This window comes from Synchiropus splendidus, chromosome 5 (genome assembly GCF_027744825.2).
Source record: "Synchiropus splendidus isolate RoL2022-P1 chromosome 5, RoL_Sspl_1.0, whole genome shotgun sequence".
Classification (NCBI taxonomy): Eukaryota; Metazoa; Chordata; class Actinopteri; order Syngnathiformes; family Callionymidae; genus Synchiropus; species Synchiropus splendidus.
Window position 1 is genome coordinate 16,573,701 of NC_071338.1, and position 20,620 is coordinate 16,594,320.

Below are 20,620 nucleotides of genomic sequence, written 5' to 3' on the forward strand. Positions count from 1 at the left end.
AGCTGTGTAGACGACAGCGTTGGCTGAACTGAAATCATTTAGAGATGGTAAAATATACCTGATGTTTAACTGTAAAATGTTCTTTGTGGCTGGTTAAAAATGTTTAATGTTCACACCAAGAATATAGAACATATTTCTAAAACAACCTTGTTATCTCAGCACTGATAATTGCTGAAAGGTGAACGAAAGTTCAAGTCATCGACTCCAAATATATTCGTCTTTTAAATAAAAATGTTAGTAGAGTTCATGCAAGAATTCTTATGAAATGCGCCACACAAATGTACTAGACGCCAAGAATATATTTGTCATCGCCCTGGTGGCGGGGAAAGCCAAGGTGACCAACACTGTCAAGAACCTATGTTAAAAAAAACGTATCATTAAAACTATTGGAATTTTAAGGCCTTTATCTTATGAGAAGGGCCCATTCTTCATTCAACGCTTGAAGGCCTCATTGGGCTGTAACATTAAATGAACTAGTTAGAATGGCAAACATCTCTGCCAAGTTGTGCGCAATGCAGTTCTTTTTTCTTGGATCTACAATAAATGGCACGTTTCTCCTCGGCTGTCAGCGCTCCATCCCTGGCCCCAGTGTTTGGCTCTGACCCTTCTCACTCCCGGACCACGTAAGTCTTGCGTAAGACTTAAACGAATGAGTAGCCACGCTGTGACCACACCCACCTTTCAGCCTCGGCTTGATTAACGCCGTGACGCCGATGACGCACGAGGGCTTGGGACGTTGCACGTAAAATCCGCAAAGTGCAGATACTATTTTTAGTTCAGCGGTATATTTTTATGCATGACGCGGGCGTCACCGGAAAAAAAACGCCCTAAACAGTAATAAAATATTTATTGAGTTAGTGAGTTTAGTTTGCTACTTTTAAAAAGTCGCGCGTGGAAATCTTCATCTGGCGCGCTTGCATGTGCGCGCGTGTCCGGAAGTGTGTTAATCAGCAGTGAATAAGTGGCAACACTGCCTGGTCACGCATCCCGCGTGCGTAAATAGAGCGCTCGCGACACGCGCGGCAGCACGCAACTCCTTTTTTTGTGGGGGGGGAGGGGGTAGATTCGTCCCTTTAAAACTCCAAATCCATGGCCAATGATTTATCAAACTCCTATTATCAAGAAAATGTCACAGGAAGGGCACCTTGCTCGGCACTGACGCACACGCCCGAGTCTTTTCCCGCGCAGCTGTGGACGAGCTGTGCACTTGCTTCTTTGCGCGTCTCATGAACAGACTCAGCGTTGGTCTTCTCTCCATTCCTGCTCATCTGTCCTCCATCCACAGCCTCAGCCAGAATGGTGAGTGTGCCGCGACATTATTTCAACAACTTTTCCTCCACGACCTGATACTTTTTTTTAATAAACATGCAGGCTTTGGATTAAAACTTTTCTCCCTAATTTTCAAGTTTGACAAATAACTTCATAACGCTCTTATTTATTTATTTATTTATTTTTAAACATAGTTTCCAATTTCTTTCCTCCCCAATTAAGACGCGCGCTCAGCGCGTGCCTGTCTCTTTAAATTCAAGCCGTTCATTCATGATCTGTGTTTGAACCATTCACACATCTGCGCGCTCTCGCTCGCATGTGGGAGCTTCTGCCACCCCGGGTCCTCGCGTGGCTGCCGGAGGCGCGCAGCCGCTGGGAGACCCGCGGCAGCTTGTCTATTGCCCATAAAATAAAATCAGTGTGGCTGGATGACATGAGGCGGGAAATGGGCCGTAAAATTAAAGATTCTCGCAGAGCGGCAGAACAGGAGCTCCCACTATTCTAAGCTGCCGCACAAGAGCAGGCTGGATTTAGGAAGGAAAAACTCCAGAATTCTGGTTTATTCTGACGAATTCTGCCTTCTATCGCCCAGGACTTCCTCGGCCAGAGGGACATGGCCACGCCGCCGAACAACACCCCCGGTGGCTACATCCCCACGCAGCAGCCGGACGGAGCTGCGGGACTTGCAGCGGACCCCGCGGCTGCGTGCGCGCCGGCCTCCCCCTGCCATCAGCCCTCAGCGTACCCGCGGAACGAGGCTAAAACTTTTCCCTCCTCGGAGAATAAAGACGCGGAAAGTAACAAAGCGTACGGGACGTTTAAAAACCCGGCGCCTCCTGCGCCCGGATCTGTGAGCGCGAACTCGGCCTTCAGGAAGGATTCGAGCCCCGGACGTGGAAGCGCAGAGCCACCGCAGCTCCCGACAGTGCGGAACAACTCCACCGCTAACTGGACGCCCATGAGCCAAACCACCATCATACTGGGGACGGACGGGAACACATCGGTGCAGCCCGGCAGCGTGACGCAGGTAAGTGGGCCGAAGTCAGTGCTCTTTGTCTCAGAAGTTCCACTTCATAATGCCATTTGGAATCGGAATGTTTTCCATCCTGATCTCACCCTTTTGTTCCACTATAAAGAATAACTCTATCCCTGTATTTTCCCCTCACACTGTGGTCGCATCTGAAACAGCACCGTTATTCAGGAACCACCGGAGAGCGGATTGGTTCGATTCCCGTTTGGGGAAACCTTCCTCCGCCCTCCCCAACTCTCATTCACATTTTCCAGATGATGCGTTCTGGTGCAGATGCTGCACGTCAGTTCGGTGCTGGTATTTTATTGTGCATTATAATACACCGCTTTATTTAAACGAATGATGGAGATACAACGACATATTTGTAAAGAACATGAACGAACAAATGACTGTTGAGCCCTTGCTCTGTTTTCATGTCGTCAAGATGGTTGTGAGTAGTTGGATCTATCTTCACGTTTCTCCTCCCAGGATGACGATGACGATGATGATGGCGGAGATGAGAATAAGGCCAGAGGAAACTGGTCCAATAAATTGGATTTCATTCTGTCTATGGTGGGATACGCTGTTGGCCTGGGGAATGTGTGGAGGTTCCCTTATCTCGCCTTCCAAAATGGTGGAGGTAGGCCCCAAAAACTGCCGCCAAAGTTGGTTTTGAAAATATATGTTCATTAAATAAATACTGCCAATAGATAGGCCTCCATGACTTACTGATTTTAATGAAAAAAAAAAAGATTTTTGGCAATACTATTTGTGTTTTAAAATATTGAAAATAATATTTACAAACATTATAATGTTATTATGCTTTCCCGTTTCATTTATTGTAACGTCCTTCCAGGCGCCTTTTTGATTCCCTATCTGACAATGTTGGGAATCGCCGGCATCCCCATCTTCCTCCTGGAAGTGGCCCTGGGCCAGTTTGCCAGTCAGGGGCCAGTGTCCGTGTGGAAATGTATCCCGGCCTTACAAGGTAACCTGTCACCTCAGCCCTGATAGAAATAAAATAAGCATAACCACTGCAATTGATACCACTCTCAACCTTTCATTAATAGTAATTTATATATCTCGTTTATTTATTTTAGGTTGCGGGATTGCCATGTTGATAATATCTGTCTTGATAGCCATTTATTATAACATTATTATGTGCTGGACACTGTACTACCTGTTCGCTTCGTTGAAGGGCTCACTGCCATGGGCTAACTGTAGGAATGAGTGGAACACGGTGGAGTGTATGGACAAAGACATGCTGCTCTTAGGTAAGAAACACACACCTTCACACACGCTTACCTCCCTCTCTCACACTCACTCGCTCCCTCTCGTCACATTGCGCAATGCGCCACGACTCTTAAGTTGGGGAGTCCTGCGGTATAATGAATCCTGACCTGTTGGGATCTCTGCAGTCTTTTTTTACTGCCTAAATTCCGAGTCACCCCCAACGGAAGCTCGTTATTTACTCACCACATCTGCCCTTGAGACAGAAAAAAACCCAACGAATTTGTATAAATCGTATGTGAATTACTACTGATGTATTTAAGTTACTGTTATTGTTATAACTCCATTGTGTTCATCGATTAAAATAAAAACAATGATGTTTTGATGGTGGTAAAATGTGAGGTGGACCATCCATCAGTGGTTTGGCATCGAGTTCAACCAAATCTTTTTCAAAAATGTGGTCATTTATCGTATTTTCTGAGCCGGAGATTCTGTGAATTCAGCACAAAAAGTGCTGGTTTGACAAATTTACTGTACAGTGGTGCAGTGCTGCAGAGCTCAACACTGACAACTGCCGGCCGGAAAACGCGTTGCAGCCGCATGAGACCTGGCGGACAGCAAACACGAGTGAATCCGAATTTGAAGTTTGAAGTCGTTAATGAAGGTGTTCGTAAATGCGTTGAATTTAAATTAATTCCTGTCTACGGTTTAATTATTTTGCAAAAGCAAGACAATAATTTAATGTTAAAACAAGTAAGTGATTCTTTCATTTGATCGGATGTCCTTTATTTATGATTTATGAGGTGATTTTGTTTTCAAAATACGCTGTTTTTAAATTGTTATTTACATGAAATAATCTGGCTTCAAACGTTACGTTTTCCATTTACTCGTAACTTACTTTTATTGTATTGTGCTGAATTGAAATGCTTATAAACATCCCTGGTACGTTCTGTGTTTTGTTTTGTTTGAGTATAAAATGGTGTGTCGATCTCTCACTCGCTGTCCGTTATTCTCCTCCAGATTCATGTATCCTGCGGAATAAAAGCACGACATTAATCAAAGACACAAGCTTCTGTCTGTCTGCTAATGCCGCGGGAAACTTGACAAAACTCTTAAACATGACAAGAGATGGAAATTCCACCTATGTAAGCCCCAGTGAGGAATACTTTAAGTGAGTATATGTAACCAAGAATTTCTAATACTGAAAGAAAGTCTGAAATACATTCCATACATCAGAAATTGTCCGAATCATCAATTTTCAAAATATTAAATATTCATGCCATTGAATATATATATATATATATATATATATATATATATATATATATATATATATATATATATATATATATATATATATATATATATATATATATATATATATATATATATATATATATATAAATTCTTGTTTTGGTTTGCATTACATGAGTTTAAAAACTCTTTCGTTTTCATTTCATCATTGCTTACGACTAAAATGTTCCTTTGTAAGTCAGATGGTCTTTTCTCAAATGAATCCGTTAAATACTGTCTGGTCGAATCAAACGTGTCTGCTGTCCTCACTCATCCTCTCTCACCCTCCGCAGGTACAATGTGCTGCACATCTCCGCTGGCATTGAATATCCCGGAGACATCCGCTGGCCCCTGGCTGGCTGTTTGCTCCTCGCCTGGTTCATTGTCTATGCCTCTCTCGCCAAAGGAATCAAGTCCTCTGGGAAGGTACTGCGAACACCTGGGGAAAAAAAAATAATAATAAGGCGCTGATGCCATATTTATGTAGCGATAGCGGCCTCTTGTGGTGAAGCATTTGCATTTTACATTTTGAGATTTCTTCTGAGAAATACGAGCTGCGAACTTGGGGACAGATTTAAATTCAAAATATTAAAGGGGATATTTTACATAAAGCACTATTTTATAAGAGTGTGATAAAAATGTTTGTTATAAACACGTAATACAAACGTTATAAAAAATAATTCTGGGCTTCCAATGTGCAGTTATATGTGCGAGTAAATACTATTATTACTACCATGTGAAAAAAAACATGTCGAGTAGAAAATTATTTTCTGGAGTGAAAAGATTATATGAGATAGGGACCCAAACACCCACTATTGTAAAATCTGTGTGTGGACGATGACATCCAAAATTTTATTTTGTCGTTATTGTAATAATAATAACATCAACAAAAATTACAACAATCACAATGCAAGCTTCATTGACATAGCACGTTTTGCAAACAGTGTTCACTAAGTGCTTTACAGGCAGAGCAGTAAAGTATAACGAAGTACAAGTTTGGAGGATATTACATAAAAGCAGGCCTATAAAAAAAGTTTTCAGCAGCGTTGTATAGGTGGAGGTGAGGGAGGGAGGAGCCCTGAAAGAAAAGAGTCTGTCATGTCTGGATTTAAACAAAGGGTGAAAATATACATAGAATATTCAATATTCAACGTATATTTTCACATCTATGTATATTGACAACATCTTGTTGTCAACATAGGAAATCTAGGGATTAGAATGAAAACATAAAGTGAAGCTAGATGATACTTCATGAACGCACATTCCCTTCTGTTGGTCTTTGACCTTAGACCTCCTGTACCTCTGTAATGTTAGTGCACCATGACATGTGATCGACAAATATGAAGGTGACCTCTTCATCTCATGTAAAGTGCCTGCAGGCCAGGGTTGCATCCCTGTGTGTCGACCTTAATGCGTGTGCTTCTGAGGTTCCTTCATTTCCTCAGCATTGTTGAATAGTGAAGTTAAAACATTGAACTTTTTCACAATGACTCATGTACGTCCTTAAATGCCCGACACCTGTTTAAAAAAATATAGAACAATTTACTGGTGTCAAAAAATAAACTTGAAACTTGTCTAATCCATTTTCTTTTTAGTGTGTGTGTAAAGTTGTGTCCCTTTCCTTATACAAGTTCCTTTTAAAGAGCCATAACAGATGTCATATCGACAGTCATAACGATGTCGTTAACCGCCTGACTCAGCGCGAGTGTTTGCTCTGTTCTCGGCCTTGATCTTTGACACTCTTCACTCCCCTCTCTGCCCAGGTTGTGTATTTCACGGCCACTTTTCCCTATGTGGTTCTGGTGATCCTCCTGATCCGAGGAGTGACACTTCCGGGAGCATTCGACGGTATTTTATACTTCATCACACCGAAGTGGGAGAAACTCAACGACGCAAAAGTGAGCGAAGTTGCACGTTATTTTCGTGCAATATGTAGAACGACCACTAGATGCCAGTGTTTCCTCCTCATGTTTCTGCAGGTGTGGAAGGATGCGGCCACTCAGATCTTCTTCTCTCTGTCAGCCGCTTGGGGAGGCCTCATCACGCTCTCCTCCTACAATAAGTTCCACAATAACTGCTACAGGTAATACACAGAAGGTCAACTGTGCTTCTGGCGAGCAAACGTGTTTTTCTAGTCGGGAATCGGGATCGGCTTGTCTGTGCCAGACTGTGGTCTATCAGTGTGTTTCCCCCCTTTTTCATTTTAGTCTTTTTTTCTGCATCCTCTCCTTCACAGAGACACTGTCATTGTGACATGTACAAACAGCGCCACCAGTATATTTGCTGGCTTTGTCATCTTCTCTGTCATCGGCTTCATGGCACACGAGTTGAAAGTGCCCATTGAGAAAGTGGCGGACGAAGGTGAGACAGCAGGACATGTTGAATACATAATCGTTTTTCTGTCTACTGTAATATGCCTCTTTTTTATTATCTGTCTGTCTGTCGATCTATCTATCATCCATCCATCCATCTGTATGTGTGTGTGTGTGTGTGTATGTTTTCCCATATGCAGGTCCTGGCATAGCCTTCGTGGTGTACCCTGAGGCTCTGACCCGACTTCCCCTGTCACCTTTCTGGGCTATTATCTTCTTTCTCATGCTTCTCACACTTGGCCTGGACACCATGGTAACTGATGCTTATTTTCAGTACTAGCATGCATCCAATGATTTAACAGTCATGATGGAGTTGTGGTGCTTACTTATGACTAGTTGTAGATAAGGTGTACCGTAACTATGTCTACGATGAGATTGATCTGGTGTTTATGCCGCATTTGAACGACTGCGGTGCATTGGCTTGTGCTATATAAGTGTGAAACTGTATTGCCCCTGTTTTCCAGCTGAATATGATCAAGAGTGTTCCTGCATGCTGAATCACGGAGATGTATAAGGGCTAGAGTGTATTTGATGCCTGGCAACAGACAAACAGTGACATTGTGCCTCTAGCTAAACTGTCAAAAATAGCATCGTTCATTGTGATGCTCACAACAAAGCTTCCACGCAGCCAGAACTCCAGCACTAGATGACTTAGTAGTCCAGTAGGTAACTGGCGTCGATATGATGTCTTTAATGATCAGCATTTGACATTTTTTTTTCTGTCATAAGTCAACGAAAAGAAAAGTTACGATTTCAAGTTGACATTTACCACAATTTATTTGCATTCCCGTATCTGAAAATACTTCTGTTAAACCCAAGCTGACACTTCAGAGGCACCACACTGTGACAAACTTCACACTTACAGTATAATGTCTTCATTATCCTGATCCAAACCTCCCACTGAGGCAGACAGAGGCTGTGTGAGACACCAGTGCAGGAGCCCGAACCAGCTCTTTGTGGGAAGCTTGGTGAAAATCAGGATTCAGTATGTTGAGCGTATTGCAGGCAGCACTGATGGCACCTCAGTAACTCCTTAAGAGTACATCACAATTCCTTCATTGTCTTCCTCGTGTCCTGAACGGGCTTGTTCTGACTGAAGCTGCACAGTGGAAGGGGCAGGGGATACACACAGACCTGAACAGACTTGATGATTTAGAGTAGAGGCCTCAAACAGAGGCAAAGAGTAGGTGAGGCTGGGCCGCACTCTGGAGGACTGAAGGGTCGTGTGATTTTTGCTGCACGTGTTAGTTCATTTCCGTCCGTCTTCAGCATATAATTTAAGCTATGTCTGAGTAGCAGAAAAATTCTTATCATTGATGTAGTGATTTATTGAATAGGATCCGCTTGAAGTCCAACAGAACAGGCTCCTTCAAAAGCCCACCAGCGGCATGTTGTTCAGTACCATGACGACAATCCAATATTGGCTTCTAATTCCATGTGTGACAAGTCACGCCCACCAACATGGCTCATGGTCTTCAAGTATAGCACGCTGTTCTGGTCTTGAGGCATCCCAGCATGCACTGCAGGGCGGAAAGGTTGCAATGGCTTCCTTTTTCCCATCTGAATGGATGTCACCGAACTGGTTGGTAATAATTGTTCTGATTGTATTGTGAGCATCTGAGCAGGTGGTTTTGCACCATATATTAAAGGTCTATCTAAGTAGATGCAAATCACATTGAATTTGGTTTCCACTGTTTGGCCTTGGGACTGAGGTCAGGTGACCATTAAAAGTTACATTGGAACCAAAAACACCAGCTACATCCACCAATCTTTGCTCATGTAGTGTTGGAGCATCTGAACTTTGTGCTTGATTTCAGTCTTTCTTGGTGAAACTCAAGAGTGATTCATGGGAATTCACTCACACTGGAGAAAGAGGCAGTGCCACCAGGGCCACACTCATGCAACTATTTGGCACCCAGTGAGGGGCCACAAAACTGCCTTTGAAAATGGAGTCGACTCTGATATACATTCGCTCAACAGACAGTGTCACACACCATTCTTAAATGTTTGTCATTTCTAAGACAAATTTGTGTGTGTGAATGGTGCATGTGCCCTGGACTGGCGACCTGTTGTGTTCACCTGTTGTAAAACCTGATCAGGTGACCACATCATGAAGCTTATCGCCAGAATACAAAGAGTCAGCAAAGGAGAAGAAGAATGTAAAATAAAAAATAGAAGTAAAATATAAAAATATGTTTTGAGACACACGTCTTTGTTAACTACATAATTCCATATGCCTTCATTCATCGCTTTGATGAGTATCTGCAAAGTAAATAGTCGTAGAAATTAAGAAAGTGCGTGAAATGAGAGGTGTGTCAGAACCTCGACTGCAAGTGTCCAAAAGAGAAAAAAATCAATTATGCTGCAGTTTCAGTTGGCCCCTTATCTCAGCGTTATTTTTCAGAAGCTCTTGATTTATTTGATCATATTTGGGGCGGTTTACGCATCTAGCTCACACATTCTAGTACTTGCAGCGTGATGAACAAACCCAAAGAAGCCACATGGGGGCGCTGTGACTTCTTTATTTCAGCCCTGATATTCACACAACTTTTTGAGATAAACGAAGAACGCTAAGATTTTCTGAATAGCGTCCGTTTTAATCACTGTTTCACATGTTACCACAGTGTATTCCAGTGTAAACCATGGAGTTTATTTAAATCCACATTTAGATGAGAAGAAAGTCTGTGGATATTTTGACATATTCTGTGTCTGTATATGTCTGAACTAATGCAGTGTTATTATAGAGTAGGAAACACGTGAGTTTGTTGTGCGTTTGTCACTGCAGTGCAGCATGTGTTGGCTGTGAGTGACAAGTGTCAAGATCAGGAACTAGGTCAGTCCAAAACAGACGCTTGCATCCAGCCCTGGTTCAGATTGTTGCGGACTGCAGCCTCCGTCTTTCTTTGTGGAGCCTGTGGTTCCGTCAGTCCAATGAAAATAGCACACAACTGACCAACAAACCGCCCATGGTTAGTTATCGGAAGACGTCGGATGTTCTGCTTCCATTTTAATATCCATAAAACTTTTTGTTGGTTCATACTCAACATCTATTTTGGAACATCCTCGGTTTCCTCTTCACCTCCTGGTGCACTTGTGTTGTCATTCCAGATTAAAAAGTGACTCCTTCGGTGGCAGTCTTGAGTTCAGAGAGGCACCGGAGGGCTGCGACACACATTAGCACGCTTGTCAACAGATACTGTAAATAACGTTGTTACTTGGTTTGACATCAGCGGCTCAGAAGAGGAGGATGGAAGCTTTGTTGTTCGAAGGAGCTCAGCCCTAATGGGCCTGGGATGTCGACAGGAAATTAGATCTGGGAGCACAGGAGGAAGGAGAAGTGGCAGTTTGTAAGACACACGCAACCTCCCAAGATTTCCCCCCACTTTTCTATTTATATACATTCACTCCTCTCCTCCGGGGCCCGAGAGCCTTTTACCATACTGTTGAGCCCCCAGCTGCCGAGCCGCCGCTTTATTAGGATATGAAAATCTTCCTGAGCTGAGGTCCTAAAGCAAGGGACTGATGCTGGACCTAAAATATGTTGTGATGACTGAAACTAACATATGCTGACTTCAGCTGCAGGCTGGATTCAAATGAGTTGAGACTGCTGATGTGGCGTTGTTTAATAAGAGACGCCGCAGTTACTGAAGTACTTTCTAAACCAGCGCTTCTTAGGCTTTTTGATCTCATAACATAACAAATGGGGCCCATTCAAGTAATAGAACTGATTCACTACTATTGATTTAATTTGGGTTCAATAACCATATTTAATTTACTTACACATAAAAAAAAAACCTTGGGCAATGACATGAAACCATGTGATCAATGCAAAGATATTTGTCATTGAAAAGTCCAACCAGCAGCAGAAACAGATGCAAGTCAAATTCATCAAATAAAAAAATACAGTTGATACAAACAGCTGAGGAAAATGGAAAAAAGGTGTACACCATGAAAAAAAAAAAAAAAAAAATATATATATATATATATATATAATCTAATATGTTTTCTTTTCAAAATAAACTCTAAAGACAATATAAGTGAAGTGTAATTGAAAGCACCATCATAAACTTTTCTAAATAATTTTAAGAACTGCTTCAACATGTGCTTTCATAAACAGTTTTTACTTGTAGTTCTTTTTCATTTTTTTTCAAGATCTTCTCCATAGTTGGTAACTATCACAAATTTGCAGCTGTCAACTCAGTTCAGTGACAAACTACGGTCACCATATGTGTCACACAAATGTGATGAAAAACATTCAAAATATGGTTCCTGAACTTTAATACAGTGGTGAATTATTTTCCGTCCTCCATCTGAATATGCCTCGTCATGATTTATGTCATTTAAAAAAGGCTGATGCAGCCCTTCCTCCCCCCCTGTTCCAATTCCAGTTTGCAACAATTGAGACCATTGTGACCTCGGTGTCTGACGAATTCCCCAAATACCTGAGGAAATACAAGGCTCTCTTCACTCTGGTCTGCTGCATCTCCTTTTTCTTCCTGGGGTTCCCCATGATCACGGAGGTGAGGGAACGCATCTCACGCCTAGTTTTGGAGGCAAATGAAGTTGGCAGCAACCTGATGTGTGTGTTTGTGTTTTGCGACAGAGCGGCATGTATATGCTGCAGTTGGTGGACACGTACGCAGCCTCCTACTCCTTGGTCATCATCGCCATCTTTGAGTTGGTGGGAATCTCTTACCTTTATGGTGAGTAGATCCAACATTACTTTTGCTCCATCAACCATGGTTGAATTTTTTATCACCATCTGATTGTCAGATTTTAAGGTTTCAGTATGCAATTCTGGTTTTAGTTTTCTATGTTTGTATTCTCCTCTGATTCACATTAAACCCGCCCTCATTGTTACCTTGACCAATCTGAGAGCTATGTGAAATGATGTGTTTTCAAATGTTCTAAATGATAATCCCCTTTTTCATTGTGCCTCCAGATGTCCGGTCACGTGACCAGGTCCAGTAAAAACAGGCAGAAACTGGACACTGTGACTTATAAAACTCAATATACAATCTTCTTCTTCTTTTCCTTTCAGCTTCTCCCTTCATGGGTTGCCACAGCGGACCATCTTCCTCCTTCTCACCCTGTCCTCTGCTTCCTCTTCTCTCAAACCTACAATCCTCATGTCCTCCTTCACCACCTCCATAAATCTCCTCTTTGGCCTTCCTCTCCACCTTCTGCCTGGCAGTTCCAACCTCAACATCTTCCTACCAATGCACTGGCTATCTCTCCTCTGTCCAAACCATCTCAATCTGGCCTCTCTGACTTTGTCTCCTAAACACCTGACATGTGCTGTCCCTCTGATCTACTGCTTCCTGATCCTATCCATCCTGCTCACTAACAGAGAGAACCTCAGCATCTTCATCTCTGTTACCTCCAGCTCTGCCTCCTGTCTTTTCCTCAGCGCCACTGTTTCCAAACCATCCAACATTGCTGGCCTGACCACCCTTTTGTACAACCGAATCCCCATAATAAATCAACTTCTATGTGACTGTGGTGACAATATCCTATTCTCTCCCCTCTGTTACTGCCCTCTGCTGCCCTGGTGCACTCATTACACTCTGGACGTCGGTGCAGAGCCAGTGCCATACTAGTATATTCATGCCATTCTTTTTTTCTGTACAGGGCTCCAGAGGTTTTGTGATGATATCGAAATGATGATTGGATTTCGACCAAACTTCTTCTGGAGAATCTGCTGGGCCTTCGTCACTCCAACCATTCTGACGGTCTGTGTGTCTTTTGTGACTTGACCAGTGTTGTCTTTGGCAGCCATTTCAGTCTGTCTTAGTTTTAGTCGTTTGAACAAAAATACTCATTTGTTTTAGTCACATTTTAGTCATGTCTACTTGTAATAGTTTTTGTCTAGTTTTAGTCAACGAAAACCCCAAAACATTTTAGTCAATTTTAGTCAGGGAGAAATGATTATAATAACAAGACGATTTATGAATAGCTTGCAAAAATACACATGTGGGCTGGACCATTATGTACATAACATAGACATTTATGATGTACTGCATTATGTGTTTCAATTTTGCCCAAATACAACAATGTTCAGAGAGGAATGGCCATAACCATGCACCTCATCGTTTGGCGCACAACACATTGAACATCGGCCAAAACTATCATGTATGTCAACGGTTGAGTTTGTCGGTTTTTCATTTGTAATGACAACATTTAGCCACGACTTCACTTGATGCGGTGACACACACACAAGCACGTTAGCACAACCAAACTAACTTAGGTTTGAGACCAGCAGCACGAACCAAGCAAATTCAAGCTCAGCAGCAACTCATTTGCACCAAGGGCTTTGTGGGAAAGGTTGTGTATATGTCACAACTAGTGCTCGACTGATAGTATCAACATAGGGTGTGTTAACAGCACTTGCTGTGACTCACCAACGAACAATTCTCACCACAGTCAGTAATAACAGCTTGAGGTTTGTTATTATGTCGCCGTACTTGTCACCGGCCTGTTCCTCCACTGCTTCCGAGTGACGGTAAACAAAATTCAGACCACCAACAGGTGCTGCCGCCATAGTGCATAGGTGAACACCGGCATCGCAGCTTCGTCTGACAGACCATCTACATACAGTTTCCTCTCATCTCGTCTAACAAAGCTGACAAATCTGACCACAGTGTTGCCGTCATCAAAGACCCATGTTTAGTTTGTCATGAAAAAAGGGACGTAAATGATGACACGTATTGACACCAAGCAAGCTTAGCTGGCATCTGGCCTTTGACTTGTAGATGTGCTCAAGATATACAACAGGAGTGTAAGGCAAGCAAGAAAGAAAACAACAACAGCAAGTCATCAGTCTGACACAATAGTTGGAACATGAAGGTAGAGCAATTAAATGTTCATTAAAGTGACACCCTGATGCACTGGCTTCCAAGAAATGGATCACAAGAGAGTAGGACTCACTCTAGACGCACATATCAAAGGAAGCCTCCTGCTCCACAGAACATGGCATCTACTGTAGTGCGGTTTTTGTACTTGGACAATCGCTGCTATTCTTTAAAAGAGGCTTATCCCAGTAATTCTTCTGCGCCTGGACAAGCTGTTTTAGTAGGAGAGGCTGACATCACAATGCAGCGTGTTTACCAGTGTGTCAGCGTCTGGACAATTGCCAGCATTAATGTTGGTGACTGTAATGAAAAGCACTGTAGCATAAAAGCAGAGGTGACGATGACAAATGGAGCAGCAGTCGCCTGGCCGGGCATCCTGCTGCTCTCCAGGGAGATGAGGTTTCCTCGGGGGGGGAGCATTGATGCACAACCTCGGGTTAATGTATTTCTGCCTGCCGCCTCTTAGCGGCCGTCTTTTATCCCAGGCTTTGATTTGATCACCCACTAACTTCACATTTGGAGAGTGAAGGAATGACCTTTGTCCTATTGTTGCGTCAACCTCAGGTGTTCCAGGCAGTATTTGGAAGGCAACTCAAATCTCTGGCTTGCTGTGCTTTTTATTAAAGAGCTGTGACTCATTACGGGAATTTTACAATGCAGTTTGTTTTGCTGCTACGATTTTACAGAGAAATGTTTTCTTGCTGCTTTGTCCGTCATGTTCTCTTCTACGTCTGGGATTTTTTTTTTATTGCGAGGACAAGATTGCAGCTGCACTTGGAACTTCACAGTCACTGTTATCGGTCACGGGTTAGGAAATCTGCCTGAAGTTTCTGCACCCCAATAGACTCCCATTACAAAGTAATGTTTTCCCACTAAAAATGATGCTCACATCCAATTATTCCTCACAAAGATTGTTCATCTGTGATAAAGAATTGAACTATTTAGTGCAACAAGCCTGTGCACACACACACACACAAACGTGTATTGCTATCTCTGTTGGACATTGTGGGGTTCGCTCATTGACACAACCCTTTCCCCAGCCTCTCACCCTAAACCTAACCATCCAAAACACATGGCTCACCTGAACCAGGACTCTGAACCAAACTGAAACCTAATTATCATGACCCAGTATGTTGAAGTCTTCATCCTGAAATTTAGACCTGTGGGGACCGGCAAAAGGTCTGGACGAAAAGGTCCCCACGAGGATCGTGTTTTGTCAGAAATTGGTTCCCACGAGGCAGTATAAACAAGCCCACCCAAACAAGTACACACACACGTCGTGTGCTGGTTAATCCTACTTTATGGGGAACAATTCTTGTCAAAACACCACTGGCTTTGTGGGGACATTTCGCCAGACCCCACAAGGTTAATCCTCAATTTGGGGATGAGGCCTTTAGAGTGACTGGGTCATTATAAATAGGTTTAAGTTTGGTTCAGAGTCCTGGTTAAGGTGAGACATTTGTTTTGGATGGTTAGGTTTAGGGTGAGAGGCTGGGGAAAGCGTTATGACACTGAGAGGTCCTCATAAGAATAGAGATACATGTATATGTGCGTGTGCATATATGTGTGTGTTTAGTCCTTGTATAGCTACTGTATACTTGTGGGGTCAAATTCTTGGAAACATACTTATTTGTGGGAACCTTATGCATTTGTGTGGACATTTTGCCAGACCCCACAAGTTTAAGTCTCAATTTGGGGATTAAAACTTTGAAATAACAGGGTCTTTGTAATTCAGTTTAGTTTGGTTCAGCCATGTGTTGTGGTGGTTAGGTTTTGGGTGAGAGGCCGGGGAATAAAATGTCCCCACAAAACATCAGAACATAGTCTGTGTCTGTCTTTAAGCATAATCTATCCTAGTGGGGACCAATATTGTAGGTGGCATTGATATTGTTTTGATAGTTATCTGTACATACACGGCTGGCTGGTTGGTTCACAACTATTGCTGCATTACTACATCAGTGGTTTTTGCTGATTATTTGAAGGCCATGGAACATTTTCCAGCAATTCTGTTCTCTGACTGACAGACAATAATCTGTGTTATTTCGCCGCCACAAACTCTGACTGCTTTCCAAATGAAATGTTTGAAACGTTTCATTAAAGGCCTGTTTCTGGTCTCCGCAGGGCATCTTGATTCTGAGCTTGTACCAGTGGAAGGTGATGACATACGAGAACTACACCTACCCCACGTGGTCCATGGTTATGGGCTGGCTCATGGTCATCTGCTCGGTCATCTGGATCCCCATCATGTTCGGCATTAAGATGTACCTTGCCCCCGGCACCATTATGGAGGTTTGCTCACCTCATTTGCTGTGAACTTAGGACATGCCGCGGCCATGTTTCCCCAGCACCTGTATCTGCTATTCATACCATTGTCCTTCATGTTGATTTTCCTGCAGCGCTTGAAGCTGGTCTGCGCCCCTCAACCAGATTGGGGCCCTTTCCTGATGAAGCACCGTGGAGAACGCTACAAGAACATGATTGACCCACTCGGAACCAACTCTCTGGGCCTCAAGCTGCCTCCCAAGGAGTTACCGCTCGATTCCTACCAGTAGAAGTTGCCCCTACTCCAAGCTCACAACCTTCAACCCCTTCAGGGCTGCTCAGAGGAGCTTGCTGTCTGACCGGCTCTTCCTCTGCTTCACCCTTCTCTGTCCATATTTTACGATGTGATCTACACTCTGTGCCTCATAGTGTCATGCAAATATTGAATAGGTGCCGGAAAAGGCTTCACCACCGTGTGAGAAGGGTCATCCCAGGCGGGCATCCAATCTAAACTGGAACCACCCACTACCCCAGAACCCTCAAACAGGGGATCTTTAGCAGAAAAAATGGGGTCACAACAGCGACACAGCTCAGCCATGCATCTGCTATGATGAACTTACAGTAGCAGCTCCCTATAGTCATATATGTGTGTGTGCGTGTGTGTGTTTGTGTGTGTAAGCCGTCTGTGCAAAGATAATAGATCCTCTTGGTGCAAGCAGACAAAGGAAAACAAAAAGAAAATTGAGCAGCAGTGCAACAATGGTTCAGTAAGCTTAGCTGGGTTTGTTATTTTTTCATTTGTGTGTAAAACGTCCACAGGCAATACAAATAATAATATATATATATAACTGCCTCTGTCCTGAAAAACCCCACACCGTATATTGTTTTTATTCGGTACAGTATAAATGTATTCACTGTAGCTGCAGCTCAATTTCTATTTCTTTTGGGGTAAAAAAAACAAACAAAACAAAAACAAACAACAAAACGTTGCCTCCTACATTTGTGAAAATAGTGAATGCATTCTCACTGTGGTCAGTTTTGTCTATATGCTTTGGTCTCAGATGTGCAGTCGAATGGAGGCACGGCTCTCCTTTTCCCAGCTTAATCTGCAGGGAAACTTGTGAAGCCCTCCGTCTACCTTTATTACATTGTAACGCTGTCGTATTTACCTAGAATTTAAAGTAGAACATTCACTATCATAGCAAGAAATGTGTCGTATTTAATCCTTTAATTGAGCGAGTTACTGAAACTCTAAATAACAATCCGATAGTCACTGAATACGTTTTAGCATTAGTTGATGTATCTGTTGTGAATTTGTCAAGCGCCTTGTGCAACCCATCTTTACATTAAACATGTACTTAACTCTATAAATAGGTGAAAATATAAACAGCCAATTTGCTGCTTCTCATGAAAGGCAGCACTCATGAGAACAACAGAATCAAGTGGGTGCCCATCTTACCTTCACATCTAGCAGTGTTTTATCGCAGAAATATGTAGTACGTGAGTGTTTGTCGGGTCCTCGCTCTTTGAGAGCAGCTGTTCTATGAAAGTAGATGTCCACTAGATTAGGGAAAATGGCCCGTGGTACTTCTGTCGGAGTGTACTTGTGTCTCTTTGTTGTTTGTGATAGCGCTTGTGAGACCTCGTTTCCATTTCAGACTTCTGCTTCTCTGCGCGTGCTCATGCTAACAGGGTCTCAGGTAATATTGACTCCAACAGGCTACTCCAGGTAGCTGAAGGACTATTAACGTTCAAGCGCATAGGAAACAGAGTGTGGAGCCATGGCTATGCTTGCTAACAAAACGGAAGTGTGCGAAGAGGAGGTCAGAATCAGACTCCTCACATAAATGCCTCCACTTCTCTGGCAGTTGGTGACGTTGCCAGTGACTAAATATGTTTAATTCCCTGCTGCTAAATATTATTGTCTCACACTGAAGTCGAGCAATGCTAAATAAAGAGCGCGGTTCGAGCACCAAATCATGAGCGGGGATGAGCCAAATAAGCACACTGGTGGGCCGGTTCTTCGACTTCCCCTTTAGCTAATGTGGTTGAAACAGCACCAGCACCAACAAATGAGCGGCCAGAGCCTCCCACAGCAGCAACCTGCTGCGCAAACCCAGCTGAAGTGGGACCTGAATTCTGCTGGCACGGTGACCTTCAAAGCACTTTGGGAAGAAGTCAGCCATTTGTTTTGAAATAGTGAAAATGCAATTTAATGCGGACAGTTAAACGCTTCATCCTAGTATCGAGCTGCTGCTGCTGCCTTGCCGGCGTTTTGGTTGCTGCAGGAAGAATGGCAATAACCGCCGCCGTGATGGTCACAGGTCTCGCCGACACGTTCTCGAAGCCATGCCTTTTCACAAAAGAGTAGCGCAAATACGCTTCCGGAGGTTGAACCAACCCTATATTTAATCACTTAATGAGCACAAAAGTCATGTTGTTCTGTAGCTTGCTTGAGAGTGTGTGCTTTTTACGGTTATAGCTCTGTTTGTGTCACAGTGGTAACAATGTACAGTTTGTCGGTGTATGCTTGTGGGTGAGCGTGTGCGTGTTTGCCTCTGTGTTAGTTTCACTGGACTCAACTTCACGGTCACTCACAGTTTGCATGGCCCGGTCCTCATAGATGATGGCAGAAAGAAGTTTTAAAGGACTTTTAATCCCCAGAAAATCCTCTGCCCGATGCTTCTCTTTGCCTTTTTTGAAGGTGTGACTTCACTCAGACAGAAAAACCTGCATCTATTACCGTAGGTGGCCACAAACTAAATTTGAGGGTTTGAGAAGCTGTTTGGCATTTGTTCCCATAAAATGTTTTGTGGAACTTTTAAAGGAACTTCCAGGGGCGTGAGTAAGAAGTGCATTATTTTGACCTTGTGTTGCATTTCTGGGCTCCTGTTTAGACAGAACTTTAGAACAACGAAGAGCTTGCATGTGCACTTTGTTTTGAACTTTCTGTCCATATGTAATAATCCTATCGCTCCGTAGAAGTGAAAACTGCTGCATGTTTAGGAGGCTTTTGGGTTGACGTTGAAAAGTTGCTGTTATCTTTCCCGTTGAAAAAAAAATAATACACAAAAAGCACGAATTAACTTTGCCTAGCAGTAAGCTTTGGGCAGTGACGGTAACCAAAGAAAGAGGATTGAGAAAATGGTGAACAGCAACAAAATGTTAGAAACAAAGGAATGTGTCATCTGCATATAGAGGTTGAGATACTGCCAATCATATCCCATGTAGTGTTCCTCGATGTTTGCCAATACGTTACAACACATCTTCAGGTAACCATTGGCCTTATAGTTGTCTCTTATGGTAGAATATTGTATGTATTTCAAACAGTAATATCATCCGATTGCTTATTGTCTGTCTCATATGATAACAGTACCACTATTGTTATTCTGTCTGTCGTGCCTTTTGGCCACTTTATTGTGCGACCTATGGATGCATAGGTTAAATTTCTAATTACTTGAGTAATGTCATACATTTATGTGCGTTCTATGTGAGGCACTGCTGCCTATGGATATAGATATGTGCCTCCAACATGACATACTTTCATTTGAAAATAGAGTATAGATATATGATAAATATGTTTTAAAGTAGGTGTCAGTTGTAAAAAAGAAAAGTATATATATATATATATAAAATATATGTGAAATGCATTTATTTATTTTTAATGTCATCAATCTTTGAGGCTCTACCTCAGATTTTGTATTTATGTATAGAAATTCAATTGGACTATAGTATCTTTGCCAATGAAAATATAACGCTAATATATCATGAAATGTATACTAAATAAATGAATAAAGGACTGAATAAAGGAGGACTTTTTTGTTTTCTTTATTGTCTTTTTTGTGTCTTTTTAAAGTTAAGCAGTATATGTTATAACTCAATACAAATATTATACGATCCTGGTCTGATCAGTGACAGTGACATTCCTAGCCTGCCGTGCTTCCCCAAGATCCCCTTGAATTTCTTCTCTTCCAGCTGTTAATTTCACGAGGATGGTCCGTGCTCTTGCTTCTTTTGTTTGCTGTTTCTGCATTTATTTTATTATCGTTGTCCCTTTGTGACTTTTTCAGTGAGGCAATTTCTTATTTTTAACTTATCGTCACCATGGACTTCACATTCTCTCCTCTGTCATTCTTCTCCCTGGGGTCTCCAGCATCCTCTGCTACCCCTGAAAACAGTTTACTCAAATCTTCCTTTTTAGAGATATGCCCTCTTGATACTATTTAAAATATCAATAATCCATTTTCCTTCAGGGTATTCATGCATTCTCAGTAAAAAGATGGCTCATTATGGCAAATATGGGGTTGAAATTATGTAACCATGATTATGTTTCC

At 42.5% G+C, this 20,620-nt stretch overlaps 1 protein-coding gene across 1 annotated transcript; it reads left to right on the plus strand.

Annotated features, from left to right (window-relative positions):
- Positions 1-1,193: 1,193 nt before the first annotated feature.
- On the plus strand, positions 1,194-20,022 carry slc6a5 (solute carrier family 6 member 5). Its single transcript, XM_053866289.1, has 16 exons — positions 1,194-1,299; positions 1,862-2,296; positions 2,768-2,918; positions 3,135-3,266; positions 3,379-3,552; positions 4,529-4,679; positions 5,095-5,227; positions 6,565-6,699; positions 6,781-6,884; positions 7,038-7,162; positions 7,314-7,426; positions 11,562-11,693; positions 11,777-11,876; positions 12,805-12,905; positions 16,146-16,313; positions 16,421-20,022. Exons 1-16 carry the CDS (start codon positions 1,297-1,299, stop codon positions 16,574-16,576), a joined length of 2,313 nt encoding a protein of 770 aa, XP_053722264.1. The 5' UTR covers positions 1,194-1,296; the 3' UTR covers positions 16,577-20,022.
- The last annotated feature ends 598 nt before the right edge of the window (positions 20,023-20,620 follow it).

Coding starts and splice junctions, on each gene's coding strand:
- slc6a5 (XM_053866289.1), top strand. Junction 2,297..2,767: donor AGCCCGGCAGCGTGACGCAG/GTAAGTGGGCCG, acceptor TTCTCCTCCCAG/GATGACGATGACGATGATGA. Junction 7,427..11,561: donor CACTTGGCCTGGACACCATG/GTAACTGATGCT, acceptor TTCCAATTCCAG/TTTGCAACAATTGAGACCAT.